Source organism: Pholis gunnellus, assembly GCF_910591455.1.
Source record: "Pholis gunnellus genome assembly, chromosome: 14".
Classification (NCBI taxonomy): Eukaryota; Metazoa; Chordata; class Actinopteri; order Perciformes; family Pholidae; genus Pholis; species Pholis gunnellus.
This window is the reverse complement of record NC_136541.1, coordinates 7,011,195-7,037,416: the sequence shown is the minus strand read 5'-3', so window position 1 is coordinate 7,037,416 and position 26,222 is coordinate 7,011,195. Positions and strand designations below refer to the sequence as shown.

Genomic DNA, 26,222 nt, shown 5'->3' with positions numbered 1-26,222 from the left:
TTAGAATCCATACTCTCAGAATTTGAGTCCATAAACTTGAATTTAATTCCATATTCTTGTATGTTGATCCATATTCTTGTATTTTCATTCCAAATTCTCAAACTTTCCCACTCAATTTTTACATAAATAATTTCCCAAAATGATTAATTATCTAACTATGCTGTAACATGAGTGTCACTCATGCGCTGCTCACTGTTCTTCTCAGTAATTGTAATATTTGCATATTGATATGATACTGCCAGAGATAAGTAATTGCAGGACACGTCACTGCAATAGGTGGAAAGCAAAAGTGAAAACAGACCAATGGATTCCAACTTACATTTATTCAAACATATTACAGTAAAAGTATTTTTTATTTATTTTTACAAATATCATAATTTACTTGGCACATGTATGAAATATTTACTATATTGCATAAAAGCACTTACAGGTGTTTAATTTAAAAAGTGAAAGTCTATCACTCCCTCCAGGAAATACACGAGACCTTAGTTCGACATACACAATAATCTGGCGTTAACATTACACAAAAACAGTTTGCACGCAAATATGCACGATGACAAATGTACATGAACAACGTACATCGCAACCGAGAGGGAACTGAGTCTACTTGAAAACACATGAATCTTCAAAGATGCATCACTTTAAGACTTTAACTTTAACACTTTACGCGGAGTATATCGACTTCTGCCGCTTCACGTGTCTTCTTGTTGCTGTGCCACGACTAAATTGTGTCCCAGCACAACATAGAACGTAACAATAGCTCTTATCACATATAAAACAAACAAAAATCCATATTCATAAAAACAAGTTGGACAAATAATATTATATACACAAGCATATTAAATAATGACATAAATAATATTTATGGCAGTTAAAACGTCTATTCGAAGTGTTCAAACGCTACAGCAGAGTTTTGTGCTACAAAATGTACATTCTGCATAACAGAAGCGCTCTGGTCAAAGTCTATTTCCCTGTTCTTCTTCTTGGCCTTCTTACAGCATAAAAGATCCAAAAGATGTCTTCGCAGCTTTTGTGAGTGCATAAATAGCAAAGGGTTCATACAGCAGTGAGAATAGGCAAGTATACGGCAAATAGAATAGGCAATCTCCAAGCGTTCCATTGCGTCGCAGTCTTTGGGTTCATAAAAAGACGCGATGAAAAGCAAAATATTGAAAGGTCCCCAGCAGATGAAGAACGCTGCAACAATGCATAACACCACCACTACAGTCCTGTACCTTTTTCTGTTTGACGCCTGCAAAACTATCTTGAGGATGGCAGAATAGCAGAAAACAATGATGGCTAATGGGAGGAAGAAGAGCAGTGACACCTGGAGATAATAGCCCAGGTTGATATCATGGTCCTCGGAGAGATCCTCACAACTGGAAATACCGTCAGAGTGTTCCACCTTCACTTTGAAAGCATCTCTCAAGGACGCAGCAGTGCCGATGACCCAGGAAGCTACACAGGCTACCACTGCAAACCTCTGCCTCTTTACAGAGTTGCTCGGCCAGTTGTGCAGCACCACTATTATGAAACGATCCACAGTCATGGCAGTCAGTAGAATGGTGCTACTGTACAAACCAACAATGTATACCGCAGTCATCAGTTTGCAGGTAAACTCACCAAAGACCCAGTGGTGCAGGGAATAGACGGCCCAGAATGGGAGCGTAAAACTAAAGATTAAATCAGAGCAGGCCAGGTTCAGGATGAAAAGATTTGTGACATGTTTCATGTTCTCGTGGGTGAAGAGAACAAGTAGGAGAAGACAGTTGCCTGCGACACTGAAGATGAAGATCAAAATGAAGAAGGCACCACTGATAGTGTTGAAGTCAAACGTCTCATCACAAAGATACACCACATCACTGCTGTCGTCCACATGTCCGCCGCTCACTGTGGAGTTGGACTCCATTGTAGGTTTTCTGAGAAACATGGCACAACACTAAAATTGGTAACATGTAATTAAGACAAAGCAAATGTCTACAACCCTTCAGAATTTTTTATTTAAAAAAAAAACAATTCCGTGTATTAATAAATAAACATTTCAATATGGAGAACAATTAAGTACTAAGTGGGTCACCCCAAAATATGGCGAGCAATTACAGTAAGTTTTAGGCAACTTACCCTGAACAATGGTGGTTACGTCTTGTGCTGAATTGTGCTGTGGAGGAAAGGTTGTCATTTATAACAAAAAACTCAAGGTTCCTCTTTTTTGTTTCACATTCAGTCAGCGATTGTGCAATTCAAGAGCGAGAATACACTTTGAATTCCTGCAAAAGTGGTGACATAGGTGCTGCTTTTACAACATTACCTAGAAACAGCAATGAGGGTTACTTGAAACAGAGACACTCCAGAACTTAATTTTTGAAATTCATTTTATTGTATAGCATAGATGTCAATGTAAATATGTAGATGTACAGCAAGAAATAATGATGATGACATCATAATGTGAAAATAAACACTTTCACTTGCATGACTCCTACAAGTGTTGAATGGGAAAATATAGAATAATTGATTTAAATGTTTGATATGAAAACATAAAAGTAAAATGCAGTTAACCAAAGTGAATCACATACAGTTATATTTTCTCTAATGCAATGTATTATCAATGTATCAGCTTGCATTCACATACATATAATATAGGGCAAGGATAGAAACATATAACAGCACAGTTTGATTAGAAGCTATGAGGGGAATATCGGATGCAATTGTAGATAAAATATTGTACAGTACATATCACTTTATCACAGAAAGTCACATAGATCACATTTGTTCCTCATTCTGACGTCTGAACAACTGAACCTCTTGACCATGTCGGCATGCTTTTATGCCTGCATGATCGACTGATTTCATATTTACTTTGATTAACGAGCAGGTGTGCAGCTGTACCTAATCAAGAGGCTGCAGCGTTTATGTCAGCTATTAAGGAACTTATTGTAGTTTGACAACTATGCAGGGTAGGCCTGCTAACGTCATGCTCACTATGACCATGCTAACGTGCTGATGTTTAGCAGGTATGATGCATATGATGTTCACTCTCTTAGATTAGCCTTTTCAACTGTGTTTAGTAACCAATTAGTAAATGTTAACATGCAAAGAAACATCTCCAGGCTAGCGTCTGTTCTATGTCAATGCAATGTCTCATTCTGCATTTTTTTTGACGACAGCACTTGTTATTTGAAGATTAAACCTTTGTGACTTTAACAAAGTTAAACAATGACTTTGTGGGCATACAAAAAACTACATCATGACATACTGCTAGTAAGCCAGTATTTTGAGTTAAGTATGGTTGGTTCTTGTAATTTTTACAGTTTGACTTCTTACCAGATTCCAACAGAGGGGGTGGTGTGTCTCATATGTCCTACGTACATATGATCTTAAGAGGGAATGTCTTTTTTGTGAATACTCATTGATCAGAAGGATGAAACAACATTTCCATGCTATCTAGAAACTATAAAGGTTAGTTTGTCTGATGTAAAAGTCAGACAGGGTTTGCCAACTCAATAACCTCAATATTTTCTGTGCTTTTATTTTGTGTTTACTTTTCGTGGTTTGACATAATTAGCATGACACTTCTTTCTTAGAACCCGGTATTTCTGGTTTCATTACAGCTCTCTGTATCAACTACATCGAAAACTCTTCACCGCTTGTTAGCGATGTGATTGTGAGTCGGCTTTGCCTATTGCCGATGCCGCTGTTCCTGTGACCCCAGCCTTTCAGCAATTTCTTCAAGTGGTTTTTGAATTTAACCCCCACAAACACATAAAACACAGGGTTGAGGCAGCAGTGTGAAAAGGCAAGAAGTCGGCTGATGTAAAAGGTGTAATTCAGTGATTTTGATGCTTCACACATTTCAGCCAAAATCTTTGAGTCGACGGTTGTTTGGTGCCAGAAAGACAACGACTTTAGAAATATCACTATATTGTAAGGTGCCCAGCCTACAAAGAAAACAACCGTGAGAGAAAAAATGAGTTTTAAAGTTTTGTTCTTTCTTCTTTGTGCGGTAGGACGCAGCAACCTGCACATGATCTGAGAATAGCAAAAAATGAACACCACCGAACTCAATATGAAGAGAACATTTTGCTGATAGATTCCCCATAACTTCCAGTAAGAATTTGCATGTCCACAATGTTTCTGGTCCCCTCCAGTGGAAATGAAGGCTGGACTGGCAACCAACGTACTCACGGCCCAAACGATCACACACGTCACGACACTGTAGGTGCCTGTGGTGGACACAATGCCAGACAGAGGATTCATGACAGCTACGTAACGGTGAGCAGTCATCAGGATGAGGAAGATACCACTGCTATAGAAACCAACGTGGAAGACAAAGATGACCATTTTGCATGTATGTTCCCCTAAAGTCCATCCATTCACATGATCGTAGACCCAGAAGGGCAGACCTGCGGTGAAGAAGAGATCCGATACAGCCAGGTTCAGGATGAAAGCGTTGGTGAGGGATTTGACATTCTCATACTTGGTCAGAATCACAATGACCAAGCTGTTGCCCAACAGACTGAGGATGACCACGATGGAGAAGAGCACTGTAGTGAACATCGCTCCAAACTGTATGACGCTTGCTTTGTTGCACATTTCATCTTCATAATCATCGGAGTAGTCATAGTTGGAATAGTTTTCTGTGGTTGCGTCGAAGGTTGAGTCAGTTGTTGCCATATTTCCACAGCAAGAAGAGAAAGTCTAAATTGGAAAAGGCTTCGTTAGAGCGGTAAATCCAATTGGACAGATTAAATGATACAGAAGTGAATGTGATGATTACATTGGAAACATGTTTTTCATATATTTATGTCACCATTTCATCAGTTAACATGTTAATAACTTGTTGTATCATTCTCTTGATACATGACGTCATTTTGTCTGGAACATGTGGTTATTATATCTCAGAGGGTCACTTTACCCAAATTACAAAAACATCATATTTCCTTACTTATGTTTGGTGTTATTCAGCCATGTAGATAGCTTTGGTTTTATTTGCTTAGACTCTAAGATATTCATCCAAAGTTTCTTCCGCCAACACTTTTTTTGTGGTGCTTACAACTTTGAAAAAAAAGATATATATTTACAGGCACTGGAAACTTGTTTTCAAATTCCTGCATACCATTTAATTTTCATGACTGAATAAACGACACTCAAAGTTACAGTTTAGAGAGAAAAAAACATATTTCATTATGATATTAGCACTTATTTGTTAAGATTGGTGCGTGAAACCTCTGTCAGTGTTGGCAACACAGTCCCACAACTGTTCTCACATTTTAAGTCTAATGTTGTTTGTTAAGCAGAAATACATGACAACACCTGCATCCAGCTGAGCCATGCTCACTTTTTTCATTTTGGATGCCAAAACATAAACATTTGATTGAGAAAATGTGTTTTCAGCACCTTTAAACAATTGACCAGCAACAGTCTCTTTCCATCAACAGTGTTCTTAATAATCTGGACTATCCACAGACTTTACTATGAACAGTTAAGGAACTGTTTTTGTGGCAGTAAGGTTGCTGCTGAAATAATTGTCAAGTGCCTCTAACGCTATAAATCCATAACTATCCGCATGGCTACTTTCTAAAGATTTCTTTAAAGCTACATTCTTGAAATAAGGAGATAAAGCATTCATACTTTAATTTCTGTCTTTCGTATTACACTGACAGGGTGAAATGAAAAGATACAAATATTTCAGTAAAAATGTACTTTTTACTAAACACAAAACATTCTAAACTTAAATTCAGTATCATGACAGATCCTCACTACAACAAATAAATGAGAAATGTGGAAACTTACAGGCTATCTGCACACACCAGAGTCCTTCATGCAAGTATTATTGGAACTGGGAATTGTTCCTTAAGTATCAACCACAAAGGTGAACAGAAATCCAACTTCATTTTCGGATCACCTACGCAAGTGACGAATGTGAAAAGACTTGTTTCCTTTAATTTGAATCGTGAATACTTGTTTTTAGCGGCCATTACTCTTCAATATTGAATACTCTCAGAATTTAACAAAAAACAAACAGATTCCATTTTGCATGATGTTACATTAACTGTTACACTTGAGTAAAGCACTTTCTCAGTTTCTTACAACTTTGACCCAGGATTACAAACAAGAATGGAGGAGGCATTGACTTTATTTCGAGAGTCTCCTATATATTGTCACAAAAAGGTGAAAAATGCCAAGGATGAAATCGTCATTGTTTTTTTGTTTGTTTTTGTTGTATCTAACAGTCCTCTGATTTGGGCCTCCTGGAGAATCTTTTTTTATTTCTATTTTAATTTAGTTTTTATTGGGTTTTAATATTATTCACACAATAACAAAATAATAAATAAAACATAATTATTTAATATCAACAAAATAAAATAAAGACGTTATTCAAATAAAGGTTTTGATTATAGGCTATTAAAAATAAATATTTAGATGTATCTTTTGTAGTACATGATACATGTTTTTGCATATTATACAATACATCTTGATGTCATGAGTTATCTACTGGTCCACAAAAATATATTTTTACATAAAAATTCCCGTCTAAGTGTGCAATCATCGTAGTTTTAGATGAAATAAACAAAGGATGTCTGGTATAATATAGTCCATGAAATATTAGGTTTCATGAAGCACGACACGTCTCAGCTTCATTCTGTTTATTTATCATTTGTCTCTCAACCAAACTAGGACAGATTTCAGCAGTAGCAGCTGAAGCCATTGATCCGTTACACCTGTCAATCATCCACAGTCCCCGCCCCTCAACGGGTAGCAAGTTTCTGCTGTATCATCTACAAATAGGACACTCTGGACAGTTTTACACATCAAGTACGTTTGTTATTCAACTGTTTATTCAATATTGAAGTGTTTCGCTTTACTTACAACCAAACTGCGATGGTTTGTAACAGAAATTTACATACAATACGACCAGGAACTGAAGAGCTGGGAACAGGTGCATGTAGGATAGCGCTCGCCAGCTTTGACACATCGATGTTTATGTTTATGTTTGTTGCATTTTGAAGCCGTTTGAAAGTGATTTAAGTCATTTTTGCTGGTTTGTTGTGCCGCCCGTAGATAACAATACATAAAGCATGTTGTCAGTCGCCTGTCATTGATACTGTCGCTGCAAACAGGGATAGGCTTTAGTCTTTCGTCGTCATGCAAATGTTGTTCCTCTTCTGACTGTAGGCAAATGTTTGCTAACTTCTCTGAGCTAATGTCTCTGGTTTCTTCCTCTTAACAAGTTCATGGACCCCTCTGGGGTATTAGCGTTGTCATATTTGTCTAAGACTTTGAAGGTTTGGAAAGAATACAATGTAGTGTTTATGGAAAAAGCAGGGGTGAAACTAGTTTAGGATGCACTATGTTTGTGTTTACCTCCATGTAGTAGCAGCTCTGGCATATGTTTACAGTCTCATGCTGTAATTACTATTTAGATGTTTGGGCTCAGGTATATCATGGACAATTCAGGGATATGATGAACAGTGTTTATATCATGAGGATAATTCCACAAATACTCACAATCTCTGTCATTTTCATCTCACATACAGATTCCCTGACTAAACTGTAAGCCAGCCATGGCCTCCCCCTCATCAGTTGGAGACAATCAACTGCAGAGGATAATCAGAGATCTGCATGGTAACTAGTTCACACTCACAATGAGCACCATACCTTACAGTGTCTTACAATACAATGCATGCTTGTTATTGTTTACTGTTTGAAGTTGGCATACAGGATGTATGTGTCTCCAAACAGGATGTGTCAAGGCAAAAACATAGTAGAATCTGCAGAAAGTATCTCGCTCCCAGAATTATTGCAAAACTTAGATCGATGATAGATTTTCATGTGGAAATGTTTTGTGCATGTAGATCAATGACTGACAAAAAATATTATGAGAGCAATAAACTGTGCAGATTATTCTATTGTTTTGCCTTCTGTGTGAACACAAGGACACATCTTGATATTTGTGTGTGTTAACGATGCTGTTACCGTCTGGTTTAGATGCTGTGTTTGAGTTGAGTAAAGAACACAACGAGTGTGGTGAACCTGTAACCGACGACAGCGCCAACCTGCACAAGTTCTTCTATAAACTAGAGTACCTGCTACAGGTATGAAGTCGCACACCGTACACGTTTTGTTGAGAGTTCATCAGGATGATCTGGTTTGTGTTTTCGAAATGATCATGTAATTTTTGTGCTGTGTTTAGTCATGGGTTTAACTATTCAGGCTTCAACAAACTATTAAAATGAAACAACCTGAGGAGCGAACATCAACTTTTGGGTCTCAAACATATGTGACAAAGGGGTTGTGACTAAGGATTGCTTTGATCCAAAAGGTCACAAGTTAAAAAGACTGGGAACCAGTTCTCGTGACTAGTGATTCTCAACCTTTTTTGGGTTGTGAACCTTTTTAAATTGAAACACTAAAGAGTCATTTTCTTTTCCTCCAAGCCTCTCTAACAGAGACCCTAAGCTATGAGTATGTCACAACTAAAAAAAGAAAAATGTGTGTCGCACATTTGACCCGTTGAATTCATCTTGTGACACTTTGAAGGTCTCCCGACCCACAGATTGGGAACCACAGCTCTAGAGAGACAAAGGTGTAACATGGAGGAAGTTCATAGGAATCGTATTAATTAAAATTTCTACCATTAACATTAAATATTTACACACGGCCGTGCCAGAAAAACCCTTTTGTACAATCCATACCGCTGAAGACATTTTATAATATATATGTAACATTAATTATGCAATAATGAGGTAATGTTTCTTTCTCAGTTTGACCAGAAAGAGAAGACAACCTTTCTTGGTCAGAGGAAAGACTACTGGGATTACTTCTGCGACTGCCTGATTAAGATCAAGGGAGCTAATGATGGCATCCGTTTTGTTAAGTCCATCGCTGAGGTAATCCTCCTCTGCAACACACACACACACACAGTCACCCTCGTCGTTTCAGCACTGCCATGTCGTGCAACACATGGAGACACTCGAATGCACATAACCATGTAACTAATCCTCAGGTGAATCAGGCACAGTAAGACTCTGTGCTGCTAATTCACTTGCTGCCTTACACCTTTTTCCTCACCTTCTATCCTGGGAATTCACTGTTGGTGAGCTTCATACTGAAATTACTGTAGTTGAACTAGTCCTCATTATACTATATTTAATTAGTTGCTTGTCTTTTACCTGAGTTTTTGTGCTTAAAAAGCTTCAAAGAGTTATTTACAAATGTAATGTTTTCTGTAGATTTTGCCCTTTAGGGTGCAATCACACACGGGCCATGTTTTTCTCTCTCATATGATTGCAACTTACAATTATTTTCATTATCAATGAATATGCTTATTATGTACTCGATTAATAGTGTAGCCGATAAAATGTAAGAACACTGATGATGCCCATCACCAAAAGGTGACCTCTTCAAATCGTGAGTTTTGTCTGACCAACAGTTCAGAAGGTTTTCAATTTACTGTCGTATACGTCAGAGAAAAGCAGCAAATGCTCACATTTAAGGAGATGGAACCAGCACATTTTTGTCTTCTCTGCTTGCAAAAAGCCTTTTACAATGAATCACTGTCTAAATATTGGTCCATTTATTTTCTGGCTATTGCCTGATTGTTTGTTTGACTGGTTGTTTCAGCTTCACTCTCTAAAATGTAAGTAAATAGCTGCTAATCTGGTGTGGATATTATTTACCCTTTCAAAATGTAAACATGACGTGTCAAGACTTCACTGTCCTTTTGTTATTGCTGCTTTTCTGGATATGACGGTGCCGTCACCTTTTTAAAAAAGTGTTTTACTGATGTGTTTTAATTATTGTACACTAACATTGCAAGAGAATACACATCTAACATCCTCTTTTGGAATTCAGTTCAGTATCGAATGATTGTTGGGCTCCAGTGCAGTGCCATTGTTCCTTTCATTAGGGAAATAAGTAATAAGTGAGTGGCACATTATTGTGAGCATTTTACTTTTACTTTTCTTTCACTCTTCTTGTTTCTTGTCGGTCAGTCTCTGATGTAAATCAGTCTCCAGCTGGTGTCCTTCTGGTAGATCTGTGGGTCTGTTGTCTTACTTAAATCCCTCCATCTGCTAATGTTTTGGAGAGTCTGGATGTACTGACAGATACTGTACATTTAGAGCAGTGATGACACTGCATAGACAACTCTTTTAATTGCATTTGAGTCATTTATCAAGCAAATAAATCATACTTTCCCATGGCCTCATTACATTCATTGTAAGCCTTGTCAGTATCTTTGGATTTTGGACTGTTGGGGGGGGGGGGGGGGGGAACAAGACAATTGAAGACGTCATCTTAAACCCTGGGCTTTCATTTTATAGACCAAATAGTTATCGACTATGAGAGAAAGTAATGGCCAGACTAATCAATAATGAAAGATATCACTAATTCCTAGTTATTTAATGTTGCCACATTTAAGTAGAGATTATTTAGAAAGGAGCCACTTTATGTAAAAATAGTTTGACCTTTATGATACTGACTGGACTATAAAGAACACTGACTACTGAGGTCAGTTCACGTTGCAGAGAGGTAATGTCTGTGTGTGTGTGTGTGTGTATATTTTTGTCTGTCCTCAGTTGAAGACCTCACTGGGGAAAGGAAGGGCCTTCATCCGCTACTCACTCGTTCACCAGCGTCTTGCTGACACATTGCAGCAGTGTTTTGTAAACCAGAAGGCCACAAGGTAAGAGAGAACATACTCTTTCTATACACAACCACGTTTTATATATATATATATATATATATATATATATATATATATATATATATATATATATATATATATCTATAGAGATGTGTATATATAGATAGAACTTTTTTCCTTCAAGCTGCTGATACATGTTCATACTTTATGAACCCTTCATGTTTGTGCTTTATGGTGCGACTCTCCCTTCCTGATTAACGTCTTATTTCTGTTTTCACAGAAAACACAACCGCCACTTAGTCCAACCATAGACACCTACAGTCACGTCTCACTTCCTCAGCCGTTCATCAAACCTAGTGTCAATTTAATTTCTGCTTCATTTAACCAGGATAGCCTTTTGTGATTTACGTTGCCATTTCAAGAGAGCGTTGGGCAAAAGGAAATTAAGTTAAAGACTCTCCTGGAACCTGAAACACTTAATTACATTCTTTCAAGTGCTATGTTTGTATTTAGAAAAGATAAATATGCTTATTTTCTTTCTTGCCAAGAGTTAGATGAGAAGCTTAATAACACTCTCGTGTTTGTAAATGTGAAGCTACAGCTGGTTAGCATAGCTTAGCATAAGGACTGGAAACAGGGGAAACAGCCAGCTAGCCGGGCTCTATCCGTACAGACACGAGAGTGATATCAATCTTCTCGTCTAACTCTCAGCAAGAAAGCAGATTATCACATTTCCCATATTGTCCCTAAACTAATCCTTGAGTTATGTATCACTACTTCTTTATCTCTTCAGTTTATTTGTGATTATATATTTCTAAATGTTCCTTGTTTTAAACAGAACATTTCCTGGAACAGTCTTTCTAATTAAATAATTAAATAATTATATCTTAATTGCGCCAAATTGCTTGCCTTTTTTGAAGATGAACCACCAGATAACTCTCGAGTGTGAGTGCTGCACAGTGTCTCTTGTGGTTGAGTTAGGCTTTCTTTATTAAGAATGTCGTAAATTGATTTTTTACATTTGAGAGTCATGAGTAAGAATCAAGATCTTTAAATGAATTGTTTCAAACCCCTAGAAAGGTACTTAATCAATCACCGGTTTATATAGTACCTTTTATTTTTCATGCTTTTATTTATGCTGCATGTGATCAGTGATTATTATTTTATTTGGTCTCATCATGAATAGCACAGTATAACGTTAAATCTCATTGCCTAATCAACAGTATACAACATTGTAATCGGTCAAATTAAATAAATTCGTGTGTGTTCGCCTTCTCCTCAGCATTGTGTTTGGTGTTTTTTTTGTTTGTATTCTTCCCACACAGCGACTGGTACTATGCCCGGAGTCCCTTCCTTAAGTCTCATGTCACTGCTGACATAATCAACCATCTTTATGAGCTCAACCAGATCCAATTTGACGTGGCAGCCAGAGGTTACGACCTGGATGCAGATTGGCCAAACTTTGCGAGGTAAAACATGCCGACAATTATCTGTTTACACTTTCCTTTTGAGGAGAAACACAAGGTTGATTCTGGATATTGTTTTAGATGAAAAAAACAGACGCGTAAGAAATAAAAGCTTCTAATCCTTCCGCCTCGGGGTTGAAAATTCTTTGTAAATTTATCGGAGACAGACCTTAAGTAATTTGAAAAACACCCCAGTTTAGTGCAGTTAATGTAGAATTGTGGTGAAGCAATATTGAGTATTTCACAACTTGAAGTAACACTTAATTATCTGATCACTCTGCACATTCACAGCTCTTTTTTTTTTTTGCTTAAGTGTGTATAAATGTGTGTGTGTGAGTCAGTGGGTGTCGACAATGTGTGAGCGCTGATCACTGTTCCTCACGTCAGCACCTTTGCCAAAACTTTTCACTTCCTTCTCATCAATTTGCAGTCACTCTACAGGCAGCGGACACAGTTTTTTTTTTAAAAGGCCTAATTTGTGTTGTTGTTGTGCATCGCATTATTGGGCTTACTGGTTAAATCTCACAATGTAATGCAGTGCAGCAACACCTAGAACAACACAATGGTCTGGAAGAATACCTGAGAAAGGGTTGAATCAACACCTGTCACACACATTATGAACAAGAATGAAGAAAATAAAATTCACAAATGCAGTATTTCTTTCGAGGGCTGTTACAGAGCAATATATTGTACGGTGTAGATAAAGTATGTACATTATGGTGAAAGTGCCTTGTGTTTTTGTAATTTCTTGTTCCAATTGCTATTTACCATGAGTAGCCTGAAATTACACAGCCGCCCAAACCCAGTTAGTTGTTTTAACATGAATCATGACAGTAACTTAAGGCTTACTTAAGTTACTGACCTAATTTCTTGTGAAGTCTGAATGCAAAATAGTACGTGTTAAGGTGTTGTTGCAATCAGGGCACGGGAACTTTGCAACAATTTGCTTGAGGAAATACGATCACATGACATTATTGGTAATAATTTCCTAGAAAACAATTGAAAAGTACATAGTAATAATTGATGCACAAGATATAAGCTGAACATGCAGAAATGTAAACTGTGCAGTTGTGAATTACAGGCAAACATATTAAAAAAAAATATTATTTTTATTAATATATATTTTTTTAACAAATAAAATGTTGTAGGTTTTAACAAATACATTAAATTTGACACACACTTAAGTCATTAAGTGACTCATTTTTTGCAATTCTTTCAAGGAAGTTCCTCTGAAAATTAGCAACGACATAAAAACCTCAACCTATTATGTTCTCTAGCTATTGCATCATTTCCTGGTTCTTTCTTAAAAACATGCACAATTAGTATGTACTTAGTATTCGTACTGTTTAAGGGCTTTGTCTTGATTTACCTTTTGTATAAGTTGTACCATATTACATCGTCCATTCTGGGAAATTTCTTTGGAAAATATGAGGAAATTAGTAGACCCATAAAATACAGTTGCTATAGAGCTACCTAAATACTTTTTTCAGTTCCTCTTTTGTGTAAAGTGTTTTGTTTTTTTATCAGTTGGATGTCATCTTTATCTTACTCTTTGTCTTTACCAGTTGTTAATGATCTTAATATTTGGTATCTCATTATGTCAAAGGCGAACTTTGGGTACCGCCTCAGCAGCTTATGTGTGGAGGCCTCCCAGTCGCTGCTCCAGCATCAACAGTCTCGTTAGCGGCTACTCACAGGTACTTAAATACATACTAAACATAGACAATCCTGCACAAATATTTGACCAAATGTGACATTCAAACTTGAATGTTCTCTTGTTCCATTCTCTGACCAGGTGCATGAGTTTGTCCCAGTCTCAGACCTCAGTCACAGTCTCCTTGGTGAACTGGGGGAATTGGGGGAACTGGGGGAACCCTCTCCTTGCAGTATTGCAGAGAACCTCCGCATTGAGCTCGACCAGTCCGAGCTGAAACAGCAGGAGCTTCTGGTACGGGTTCAGGCGTTAGGGAAAGAGGCTGCTGAGCTGAAAGATGTGGTTAAGGACCTTCAAGGCCAGCTGTTGGCAGCTCAGAAGTCCTCTGGTGACTCTGCATCTACAGCAGCCCAAAGTAACAAAGAAACAGATCATCAGGAGAGAGCAAATCAACTTCAAACCTGTAGCGAAGAATTAACCAGGGAACTTAAAGACAGACTCACAGCTGCTGAGGACAAAAATATGGAGCTTCTTTCTAAGTTGGATGAGGCTCTTAAAGAAAAGGGACAACAAACCACGAGCTACCGCGACTCAGCCTGGAAAATCCAGGAACTCCTGGATAAACTCAATACAACGGAGGAGGAAAGGATGGGGGCAAAGAGAGAGGCTGAGGACAGGGCCAGGCACTCTGAGCGTCTGTCCCAGGAACTAAAACTCAGGGAAGAAGAGTTGAGGAACAGTGAGGCGAAGCTGGCTAAAGTAAAATCCGGAGCCCATGACGAACATGAGGCGGCGCTCAAGCGGTTGGAGGAGCTCCAAAGTGCAGTTGGTCGAATTCAGGGGGCGCTGAGTTTGAAAGAGAAAGAGACGGGGAACTTGAGAGCCCAGCTTCAGGATCTACAAGCGTCACTGGAGTGCAGAGAACGACAGGCAGAGGACCTGAGGAAAAGACTGCATGGGGAGAGGGTCGAGGTAGGGCAGATATGTAGCGTGAGTAGTAGTCAGAATGAGGAACTCGAGAGCCAGCTGCTGGATGTAAGAACGGCTCTAAAAAAACGAGAGAAAGAGCTCGCCTTTAGTTCAGAGAAAATCAAGCATTTTGAAGAGCAGTTGGAGAAGCTAAATGTTGAGAAAGAAAGTCTGAACTCTCGACTGGCTGATAATGAAGTTGCTTCCTCTGAGAACCTCGAGGACTACAAAACCAAATGCAGCAATCTCATGGAAATAAATGCTAAGCTACTCCAAACAGTTAAGAAGAGTGAGGGGAGCATTACAGAGCTGACTGAGAGCAGGACCGCCTTGTTCGACCAGCTAGCTTCTTTCAGGGCTTCTGAGAAGCACCTAAAGGGCCGAGTTGAGGCTGCAAAGATGTGCGTGGAAGATAGGGAGAAGAAGCTTCTAGATGAAAACCTGCATTTGGAGGAGATTGCCCAGAAGGCGCTCGTCCAGAAGGAAGTATGTGATGCTCAAATAAAGAAGCTAGAGCATGAGAACAGGGAGCTTCTTGAGGTCCAGACCTCGTTGAAGAAACGGTCGGCCACAACTCAACAGGAACTGGACTCACTTACTGCCAAAGCTGAGCAGTTGGACAAGAGCCTCATTGTGTCCCAAAGAAGCCAAGCAGAGTTACTTGAAAAACTCCAGGAAACCGAGACGAAACTGAGAGACCAGACTGTCGAATGTGGGCATCTGCAAGCTAGGGCAGAGGAGCTGGAGAGCAGGACTGGGGAGCTTCATGCTGAAAAAGGAGCTGCAGAGAGCAATGAAAAGATGCAGAAGCTTCATGATGAGCATCAGAAATCCTCAGTGGAAACCAAAGAGGTCCCGTTCAGGCTAGTTATAGCTGAGGCTCAGCTGGACCTCAACCTAAGGGAGGTGCACCGGCTCCAGGACGAGGTGGTGGAGCTCAGGGCTCAGCTTCTAGCAGGAACTGAGGAGCGGATGAAGGTTCAGGCCCTTCAGGAAGTGACAGAGTCCTCCAGGGAGGACCTCCGTGTCTTAGCAGAGCAACTCAAAGCCCAGGTGGAGGAGCTGAACCGCCGGCATGTGGATGAGATTCTCCGATCCCGGGAGCGAGAAGAGGCTCTTATCCGGGAGCGTGACGGTGAGGCTCAGGCTCGAGCAGGCCTGGCTGCGGAGGTGACGGCCTCCAGAGAGGAGCTCAATAAACTGAAGTTGCGTTACGAGGGCTTGTGTCTGGAGATCAGTGAATCCGGGGAGGCGCTCCACAGAGCCAACACAGAAACAGCTGAACTTGGCGTGCATGTGTGTATGCTCACTGCTGAGAACGAAGAGGCTCGTCTGCGCTGGGAGGGCTTGTCAACGAGGCTTCAAGAGCTGGACGAGGAGGCAGCTCGGGAGACAGAGAGGCTGAACACCTACATGGAGCAGCTGAGACAGGAGAACCAGCGACTGCTCGATCAGCGCCATAACGAAGACGGGTTGTTGGCAACCAAGCAGGAGCTGCAGGAAAAGCTCAGCAAGGCCAAAGAGCAGGCTGGAGCTGTGCAGGAGACTAGCAAAGAGGAGATCCAGGCTATCCGATTCCAGCTTAGCAGCCAAGCCTTGAGCCACAGCAGCCAGCTCCAGGTCAGCCACAAACAGTTCAGCTAAAGAAATGAAGCACACTTTAATGTGTTTGTATGCACTTAAGTAACCCGGTTACAGTTGTTCCAATCCTGAACATTTGACCATAAAATGAAAGCACATTTGTGTTGTTAAGAAAAATCGGATTGCTGTCCTGCCGCATGTAAACGATTTACAATAACCAGGTTACTACAGTGCACCTAGAGTCCTCCGATAATCTGCGTACCCTGGTTGCTAATGTGCATTTAATAACACTACTAGATTGTTTAATGTTTAAGGTAATATCAGCAACGCTACGATAATTTCTGTATTTGTACCATATATTTGCTGAATAATCAGTTGATGAATTTGTATTCTCATCTAGACTGCGACTCAAGAGTTAGAGGAAGTGAAATTGAAGTTGGCGACTGAGCGTGAGAAAGTGGTCGAACTGGAGAACAAATTCAAACTGATAGAGGTAAGACACACTGATTCCAGATCTGTCAGAACGTTTGGTTTATCATTAGCAGGTTAATCTGGCCCCCATAGTATCACTAAAGTAGGCTAGTCCAAGGATGTTTTAAGTCCTGGTAGAAATGCATGTTTGTACAGTTCTGTGTGTTTTGGACTGATAATGGAAACCAGTTACATTGTGTATATCGAGAATTGAAGTAATCATAACATTATGGTCACAGGAATGATTCGCAAAGAGCCAGAAATAATGTCTTGCTTTGCTGTACTGATTTCAGGCTGAGAATCAGAGATATTGCCAACAGATTGAGGAGAAAAACATCCAGATGGCCGATTCTGAAAATCTCATCCAGCAGAAAGAAGACGAGATAATCCATCTGAGAGGAAATTTATCAAGGTGAGATACTGTATTCATAAGCACACATTCTGGTCTGAATTAGAGCTCTGTGAAAAATGTTTTTAATCTTGTGGGTTTGGATCAGAATGTTTATTTTTCATTTAGTATGCCTCATCTAGGAATTTGTCTTATTTGTTCTGTATTGTTTTTAAAACTCGGGTCTAAAAATACTAACTGCATGGACACAATCACAGTCACCAGAGAGTCCTCATGTTTTTTTTTGGACGTATCATGATATCGGCCTGTGTGTTTTGTATGAATGCAGGTCTGAGGATGGTCTAACAGCAGCTCAGCAGACCTGTCAGGAGATGAGTGAAAACCTACGGAGAGCCACACAGGACAAACAGAGCTTTGATCTTAAGACGTCTGCCGAACTCGATGATCTTTACCGCACCAAAATCAATTTGGAAGAAAGGCTCGTAGAACTAATCAGGTATACGCATACTGATTTACTCTGATTTAGCATGGCATAACATGTGGGTTTTTCTGTTTATGTCTTTGTTTTCCTTTTTGTTAGTGAGGTTAATTTGGTTTATATCTGCACAACGCAGGTTTGAGACATGACGCCTACATTTGTTGCGTAATGTCTTTGGGTTTTCAAATGGCCACAAACAAACCATCTACATTGTGTATTTTGCAGTATACTGTGCATTTACAAATAGTCTTGATGGTGCTCTCTGCAGGGAGAAAGATGCACTGTGGCAGAAGTCCGATGCCCTGGAGTTTGAGCAGAAACTGCGGGATGAGGAGACGGAGAGGGACGTCAACTACTGTCTGGGCTGTCGCAGTCAGTTCAGCTGGTGGCTCCGCAAGCACAACTGCAGGTCAGATGGTCCTCTGTAAATATACTAAATAAACATACTTTACTTTATAATAGATATGTCACCAGGTAAAACAATAATACTAATGTCAATGTCACTACTTTTAAACCAGTGGTGCAATGAAAAACTGTTCTGAAACAATGCTGTAGTTCTAAAAACTTTAAAAACAATTACCACATCAATTTATACACACATGTATACATTTATATATAACAGTTATTCGAAAAAGCTGAAGGCTGTCCCTGAAAACATTTCGCTCGTATTTCGAAAAGTTACATTTATCCGTCAGTGCATCACTGCCACCAGAATGACATTTCCCTTTGTGATTGTTTCGGTCAAGATGGTGAAATGTGACGGGAACTGAAGTCCAATGACATTTATCGTCTGTATTTCACTTCCCATTTAGACTTACCAACTTTAACCCAGTAGTGAAGTAAGATAACTTCCACTGCCAATTGAGTGGTATTTGTCAAAACACAATACAATGTTGCTACAATGCTGTGATGTTGATTTTAGACGGTGATAAATGCCCATGCAGATCCCGCTGTTCTGGTTGTAAAGAGAAGTAAACAGTTTTTCACTCAGATTTCATGCACATGAGGGTGTTCTTCATACTATGACAGTTTTCCTCAAATTTTTGATTTTCAAAATCTCAATATATGGAATTGGAACCCCTTCTATCATGTTACATGATAGAAGGGGTCACATTGCCAGATTCTTGCTATAACACAGCCCTACTCCATGTCGTGTCAGTGCTTTTGAATACCGAAAATACATGAAGTATTGTATTTGTACAACATGTGATGTTGCACTAAAATTAAAGGATGACCATCTTACTAAGTGCATTTCAACATTCTTCTGTAACCGACTCTAGATTACTTAAATTTATAAACCACGTATGTTTGTCAGATTGTATCAGTTGGCTCAAATATTTTGCAAGAGAGGATTTACACAATGAGCATGTTGACGAACACGTCTGAGAGTAACGCAGTTCATTAGAGAAGCAGTGTAATCGCTACCTGTATTGTAACTTAATGCATCACTGGAAAGGCAACTTACTGCTGGATATCAGAAATGTTTAAAAAAGCAGCTTAAATGCATGTTTCTCAGTGGCAATTTCTTGACAAAAATAGCAGTTGTTAATTTTCTGATGCATGTCTGTGTATTGACTTGTTTTATTAATGTATCTGTCTTTTAAAAGCTTTACTTTCTTTCATACCAAATCCTCTCTGCACTATAATAATATACATCTCAAAATGATAAGCAATTTTTTGCTCAATCTCAATCGTACCGTGTGTATTCCCAGACTGTGTGGGCGTCCCTTCTGCTACTACTGCTGCAGTAACACAGTGAGCACCCAGCAGGGCGGCCACAGAGAGCGCTGCTGCAGCGACTGTTACAACCAGCACAGTGCAGTAGTTGAGCGCCACCCACAGGAGGAAGTGACTCACAGCACACCAGGGACGCCTTTCAGTCGTTTGCTGCAGGCTGGAAGGGCTGTGACAATTGGTGCAGGTAACATAACACACACACACACACACACACACACACACACACACACACACACACACACACACACACACACACACACGTAGCGTGTCAAATGCTGAGGTAATTGCAAACTTTAAAATTGGGTAGTGTTGTCAACAGCATACACAGTGCAGTAAGAATAGAGTAAACAATAAATAAATAAATGTTAGAAAAAATATTATTATTTTCTAGGAGCAGAAGAAGGTGAGAAGCCGAATGATGGTGTTTTCGACATCATCACAGAGGAGGAGGTGAGCGGGGTCTATGACAGTGACTCCCTCTCTTTTGCCACCGCCTGCTCTCCTGCACACGGACAGCAGGGGGCAGCACAACTGTAAGTATCTCACATGCATTCACTCTCCGGGGGAGTTGATAGTGCGGCTCACTGAGTCAGTGAACCAACACATGAGATATTTATACCAATCACAGAAATAGATTTTTTTATTTTTTATTATTAACATGCCACTCTCAAAACACACTGTTCAGTCTTTTCCACATTTAGTTATGCAGGTCATTACAGTCAAAAAACTGGAAATGTTTGCAATAATGAATATAATATATACAATTCTAGAGCACGATCTTGAAAAATGAATGAAAATTAAATTAACTCATTTCAATTACATTTTCTTTTCAGCTTTAAAATGTTTCTGCATTCGTTGCTTAAAAATGTCATATAACTCATGCACATATTTGCATTTTGGCATGTTACTGTACAGCCCTACTACGTGTGTACTTTCTTGCTTTTAATGCTGTTACGGCCTATTTAATGTGTCTAGGGGTTCACAGGAAGTAACATAGCTAGTTATGGAAAAACCTTTGCAAAAATGTAAGCAAAATGAAAAGAGAAGGCAGCTGGAACACTTGAGTAACATTTATTGATAAAATGATTATAAGAAATTAACTAACTAAAATGGAAGCAGGGACGTCAGGGTCTCTACGGCCAAAATAATAAACAAAAGCCCCTCACTAACTAGAACATAAGGAGTTAAACTGTCGTACAGAAACAAACAGAAAAACAGTACTGAGCTCCCCAACTGGCCCCAAAACAGGAGAAAACTGAAACGACAAAGTAAATGGCAGAGAACCCCGACACTGCTTCCCCAAAGTTACCCAGACTGGTTACCAAACAACTCCCCAACAACTAGCCAGCCAAGACAGACGGTAACTACATAGACCTGTTCCAAGGAACAACCCAAACAGAGGTGCAGCAGAAGCCAACAAACAGCTCGACAGCCAAGAGAAACAGGGGCAGGAGCTCTGGATCTGGGGGTTGATATCCAGCTCCACTGACAGACTGATGACTCTGTGGATGCTCCAGGCACTGAATGGGGGTGTGCCAGAACTGAAACACAGAGACAGCTCTCTTCCAAAAAGAGGCCAGAGTAAAGTCAGTGGGCGTAACAGATGCTATGTGTTGTGTGACACCTTTCCATTTTCTAGAGATGGATAATACTGTTTGAGTATTTCTGATGAGGAGGAGGAGGAGTTTTTCCCAATTCACTTTGATTGATTCTGTCTGTATTCTACCTTTTTAATTACAGTGGATTTAATTAGGGTGACACAAATGTATGTTTACATTATGTAAGTGTAGAATATCCATCACTCTTTCTAGGAACAGCAGTGCCAGTGCAGGAGACCTCACTTCGGATGACACTGAGGACCTCAGTGCTGCAGTACAGGATGCAGAGATCTGCCTGCTAAAGTCTGGAGACCTCACGTGAGTTTCGCACACAGTGAAAGTTACACTGGCAAAAACCCAGAGTTGTGTTTACGAATAGACGCGGTCACAAGGTTAGACTTTAAACTTTCAGAGGAAGTTTCTAATGTATTCTTCTGATGAAAACTTTGCACTAAATCTCAAAATGGGAAGTGAAACCTGAAGTGAATTCATGTGTGGCATAGACAAGTTCCCTAAATGTTACTTGGTACATGTTGTCTAGCTTCCTTTGTAATTGGGAGTTTTGTTCAGTGAGTATGGAGAAAACTGATTTTATCTGATTTAGCAAAGAGCTAAATCCTATCTCCAAAACGAGAATAGATTGTGGATTTTTAAGCGGAACACCATTGATTTTAATCTCCAAAGTCTGTTTATGGGTCTAATAATGTTTGTGAAAAAAGTTCCAAAAGGCCTTTTGTGTAAAAATAAATGTGAAGGTGTGGATTTAGAAAGAGCTGAGCTTACCAGAGGCTAGCAGCTTAAAGCTACATTAGCCCCTTCTAGCATAACAACACTGAACTACCAACTGATCTGTCAGGGGTTGGGTTGCATTGTGGGTAATGTAGGCGCCATATTTTGACAAGGAGGAATACATGGGATAGAAAAGACGATATCTCTGGTTTAGCTGCATTCGCCCCAAGCACATACACATACACAGATATACAAACACTGTACGACAACATGTGAACTTCTCTTGCATCCTGTTTTATTCCCTCTGCTGTAGGCTCTCCGTCCTCTTCACAGTGGATGACATCTCAGGGTTTGGGGACAGCTCTCGAGAGCTCTTCATCAAGTCCAGCTGTTACAGCACCATCCCCATCTCCATGAGTAGTCCTGGTCCTACGGTCTCCTGGACGTTCACCTCTGAACCGAAGAGCATCTCCTTCAGTGTGGTCTACAGAGAGAGTACAGAGACCCCACTGGAGCAGGCCAAGGTGAGACACCAGTATATGAATAGAGGGAACGAGGGCAGATACACTTCTCCAAAGTCAACCAAACGGCAGCAAAATGCAGTATTTGTGGAATGAATTAAGGGCTTAAGGTAACTAAAATATGCAGAAGTATATTTCTCTTCTGTAATTATCAATACTAAATCACAATATGAAATCTTTATATCAGAGTTATTGTCAGAGGAATTGTCAGTTTTCAGAATTAATTCGGAATGAATAGGTCTGTAGCTCAGAAATAGCTGTAGCTGAAATGTTTATTATCATCAACTATATCCCTTTCATTTGTTAAAGTCATCAATAGTGCTTATTTGAATAAATACACACAATTCAAACGATTAGGAAATAAGTTTGGATTTTTTTATTGATAAAAATAATCTTGCCATTGGCCCTCTCTAGTGCCTATCTTCAGCTGTTAGCTGTTGCTGCTAACGTTAACTAGCTCTCTTCTTGCTGATTTTAACACGGATATGTAACAATGTAACATTATCAGGGATCGGCGACTAGAAAGCATTAAGGCCGATCTCCATATTGCATATTGAGAGGAGATTTCACAGTACGTGTCTCGTAAAGTCTTGCTGGCATTATCGGTTAATCCTGACACTCTTAATGTCAAACATGATTTCTATCCTTTGCTCTCCACAGGTCTTGATCCCGCTGACTCGCTGTAACTCCCACAGAGAGACAATCCAGGGGGAACTGAAAGTCAGAAACGCTGGAGAGTACACACTTGTCTTTGACAACTCTTTCTCCAGGTCAGTCCCTGTGTGCTCCATGTGAGAACTTTGTGTTTGTGAGACATCCTGTTAGCTCTTTAGCACAAACCGCTATATTTGCCTAGACCTCTACTAGACTAGAAAGGAAGGAGCAAACGTCTAAAAAAAAAAATCCTCTGTTTTTCCTGTTAATCAGGTTCATCTCAAAGAAAGTGCTGTATCATCTGAGTCTAGACAAGCCTGTCGTCTATGATGGAACTGACCTCCTCTGAACGGGACAGGAAGGAGGAGAAGCAGGTGTGAAACTGACTGTTTAAACAGACGAGGTGTTTAAACTCACGCACATAGTTTCAATGCATCTGGGTTAGAGTCCACTGGAGTCCACCAACCTCGATGCATTTTAAGAAAAGTAAAACAATGTTACATTATTGAATGTGAGCAGGCACTACCTTTTAAAAAAGCCTGACGTTGTAGTTTAAATTCAACATTAAGGGTATCAAACGTCTCTCTGAGATGATTGGAGGATTGTTGCGTATTTGAAAGAGAAGAACTTGTTTGCCTGTTTACATACAGGTTTCTCAGCACCAACAGATGTAGCTGCTGTTGGCAACATTTATTTAACTGCATCCTTGCAGAAGTAAAGCTGCATTTTTAGGCGCAATTGCTTGATGTATCACTGTTTGTTCCCATTATTTGCCTCGTCTCATAAAGACAGACTACTGTCTTTTAAAATGGGACTAATGTGCTCTTTGCACAGTGACAAAAATACATTTCCTCTATCGTGCTATGTGTCATTTTATGTTGTCATATCAATATTCATGATGATTTAAAAGAATGTCCCTGAAAAGTGAGAAAATATTTATGATTAAAAGAACCAGACAGAAAGGTCTGTTTTAAATTATTTAGGGAATTGTTACATTGATGAAAAAACAAACACATATAAAGATACAATATTGCCATGAATCATATCCTGCTTATTGATTGCAACATTGCCCACAATGGCCTAATACACCTTGAGTTATTTACCAGAGAACTACCACACTAAAGACGGTTAAGCTAAATCTCTAATCAAGCAATACTTTGTTTAAGTTTGAAAAATGTAACTCTAATTTAACTCTAACCTTAACTCTCTTTTTTTCTTTTACATGCTCCATTAGCACATTAGTTAGTATTTCATGTAACCACATCTTTAAATTGGCGTGTTGATGTTGTCCTGTTGCAGAATTATTGGTGGAGACACTTGGTTTCAAAGTTCATGCTCATTCAGTCAGTACGTTATCTAACGATTGTTGCCTTCTCAGCTGTCAGAAAATGCAAGAAATGTTTTTTTTGTGTTGCGATCATGATGAAGCAGAACAGGAAGTAGCAAGACTTCTGTGAAAGCTGCAAAACCGCCACATCATTCGGGTTGAATTGTCTTCAGGAAACAGGCTTTAATTTAGTGCAGTTTTAATGATTGCATTTGAAGATTTCTATGCATGCAAACACTAAGAATGTGCACATATTTCCCAGATTTAACCCTCGAGGGTGAAAAAAAAAAAAAAAAGGGGGAGGGCACATATCAAAATGTAGGATGTAGGTTTTAGTGTTTTAAATATTTAGTTGTTACTTGAATCGTCAGATTGAAGATTTTGTAATAAACTTAGGGAAGATAGAAGCTGAAATGACATTTTCTCATGACATACATAAAGCCTTTAGATGATAAAATGTTTATTTTGGAAACGGATATAATTATAATAAGAACATTTTGTAGCATGCTTTTCTAGACGGGAAGAGATGTTTGTTCTTTTATACAGTTGTTTACTGTTTCTCTGTGAGGTTCTGCAGCGTGTCAAAAATAAATGTGAATCTCAGCATACAGCCTTCAAATAATACATGTCTAAAAATCACTTTTATACTTGTCTTCATATGGACCTTTTTATTTGAAGGCTTTAATGTTCAAATGTACTTTTATTTCTCAACTGTGTCTTCACTCATCATTTGATGATAGTGACTTGAATCTACAGAAACATTGCTACGCTACTCAACAATTCATTTCAAATTAAAAAAATGTCTTCCAGTATTTTAAAACCATTTTGTAAATTGTATTTTGAACATGACACTAGGAAGAAGATTAAGAAAATGACACTTAAACTTATCTGAGAGATATATTGCCAAAAATATTGGGGCCCGATATTTGTCTGTTTCGTTGTTGTTGAATGGGAGTTTCTATTAAAACGTATTGCGACATGACTGCTGTATGATGCACTTTTTGTCCGTCTGTATCCCATGAGCCTTTGTGCCAGTTAATGAATGTTTTTTTCTTTTCATCTGTATCTAGTGAGAGTGTGATTGTAGATGTTTACTGCTGGATTTGACAGAGAGAAGCTTTCACTCTCTGGCTTTCACCTGCAAATGAACTGAAATATAATTTACATACTAAATAATTAGAATAGAATGGATTAAAGATTGTGGACAAATACATAAGGATTGTGTGATAACCAACTGACTGAGTTACTTTACTGTATCTGCTGAATATTATAGTGTGTGATTCTTTTGTCCTCACTGTCAACATGCAGCATCAGATATCGTGTGATAATGTCAATACGGGTATTTTAATCCTCACATAAGCAACTTTAGGGAAGACTCTTTTATCTATAGGGCACAATTCAAACACCAGGATATTCAAAGTGCTCTACAGAAGCATATGAATATATTACACGAGACGTCAAGAAAACATTACAATTGCATTTAAAAGCCACAACAAGCAAAAGCAATTGAATAATCTCTCGAATCGTACAGTTGTCTTCATTTTGTGAATGCTCGCAAGCTGTTCACATTGAAGATCTTTCCCATCTCTACTATACATGATCATCTATCAGTACAGAGCTGCTAGCATACTAATTGTATAAAGTATATACCAGTAGTCTCACAAAACTGATGTTTTGTTGAAAAAGTTCTTTTTACCAACAGGAAATGAGGCAATACGCAACTTTGGAAGGTTACCGCACAGTTGTTGCCAGTTTTAGTTAAATTTTTGGCAGCTGTGCTCAGCTCCTCTGTTTGCTTTGTGCATTGCATTGTGGGACGATAGTGTCCATCAACAGCCCACTTACAAATCACTTTTAGCAAGCGTACTGAATTTCCTTTTTATTTTTGTCGTCACTTTTCCAATATGAACGCACTCAAAACCGGCTTAGACATAGTAAGTAGTATTTGGGACAGAGCTAATGACTATTTTAGGGATAATTTCAGGGATTACGTTGTGTGTGTGTGTGTGTGTGTGTGTGTGTGTGTGTGTGTGTGTGTGTGTG

General features: G+C 39.1%; 3 protein-coding genes across 4 annotated transcripts in view; 1 reads left to right on the top strand and 2 right to left on the bottom strand.

The window, feature by feature from the left end:
* The window catches only part of fyco1b (FYVE and coiled-coil domain autophagy adaptor 1b), a gene marked incomplete at its 5' end in the record, with an annotated part of 132,221 nt that extends 107,060 nt beyond the window's left edge, over positions 1-25,161 (top strand). Inside the window, 18 exons of one of the 2 annotated variants that reach the window (XM_079172825.1) lie at positions 6,748-6,813; positions 7,536-7,623; positions 7,987-8,093; positions 8,763-8,888; positions 10,578-10,684; positions 11,971-12,114; positions 13,718-13,808; positions 13,907-16,354; positions 16,716-16,808; positions 17,080-17,198; positions 17,464-17,631; positions 17,882-18,022; positions 19,326-19,534; positions 19,742-19,883; positions 21,162-21,266; positions 21,991-22,201; positions 22,859-22,968; positions 23,126-25,161. In XM_079172825.1, coding sequence (XP_079028951.1) covers positions 7,563-7,623; positions 7,987-8,093; positions 8,763-8,888; positions 10,578-10,684; positions 11,971-12,114; positions 13,718-13,808; positions 13,907-16,354; positions 16,716-16,808; positions 17,080-17,198; positions 17,464-17,631; positions 17,882-18,022; positions 19,326-19,534; positions 19,742-19,883; positions 21,162-21,266; positions 21,991-22,201; positions 22,859-22,968; positions 23,126-23,201 — 4,458 coding nt within the window. In that variant the 3' untranslated portion in view covers positions 23,202-25,161. Of the gene's footprint in view, positions 1-6,747; positions 6,814-7,535; positions 7,624-7,986; positions 8,094-8,762; positions 8,889-10,577; positions 10,685-11,970; positions 12,115-13,717; positions 13,809-13,906; positions 16,355-16,715; positions 16,809-17,079; positions 17,199-17,463; positions 17,632-17,881; positions 18,023-19,325; positions 19,535-19,741; positions 19,884-21,161; positions 21,267-21,990; positions 22,202-22,858; positions 22,969-23,125 lie in introns of those variants that run through there. The other variant, XM_079172824.1, reaches the window with a different exon arrangement.
* On the bottom strand, positions 318-2,140 carry LOC306706657 (chemokine XC receptor 1-like). The gene is made up of 2 exons (XM_079173807.1): positions 2,122-2,140; positions 318-1,919 (listed from the first exon to the last, which is right to left on the bottom strand). The coding sequence occupies exon 2, from the start codon at positions 1,907-1,909 to the stop codon at positions 881-883; it is 1,029 nt and encodes a 342-aa protein (XP_079029933.1). The 5' UTR covers positions 1,910-1,919; positions 2,122-2,140; the 3' UTR covers positions 318-880.
* Positions 3,622-4,671, bottom strand: LOC306705977 (chemokine XC receptor 1-like; the record flags this gene model as incomplete). Its single annotated transcript, XM_079172889.1, has 1 exon — positions 3,622-4,671. One exon carries the CDS (start codon positions 4,669-4,671, stop codon positions 3,622-3,624), a length of 1,050 nt encoding a protein of 349 aa, XP_079029015.1.
* Positions 25,162-26,222: the final 1,061 nt, after the last annotated feature.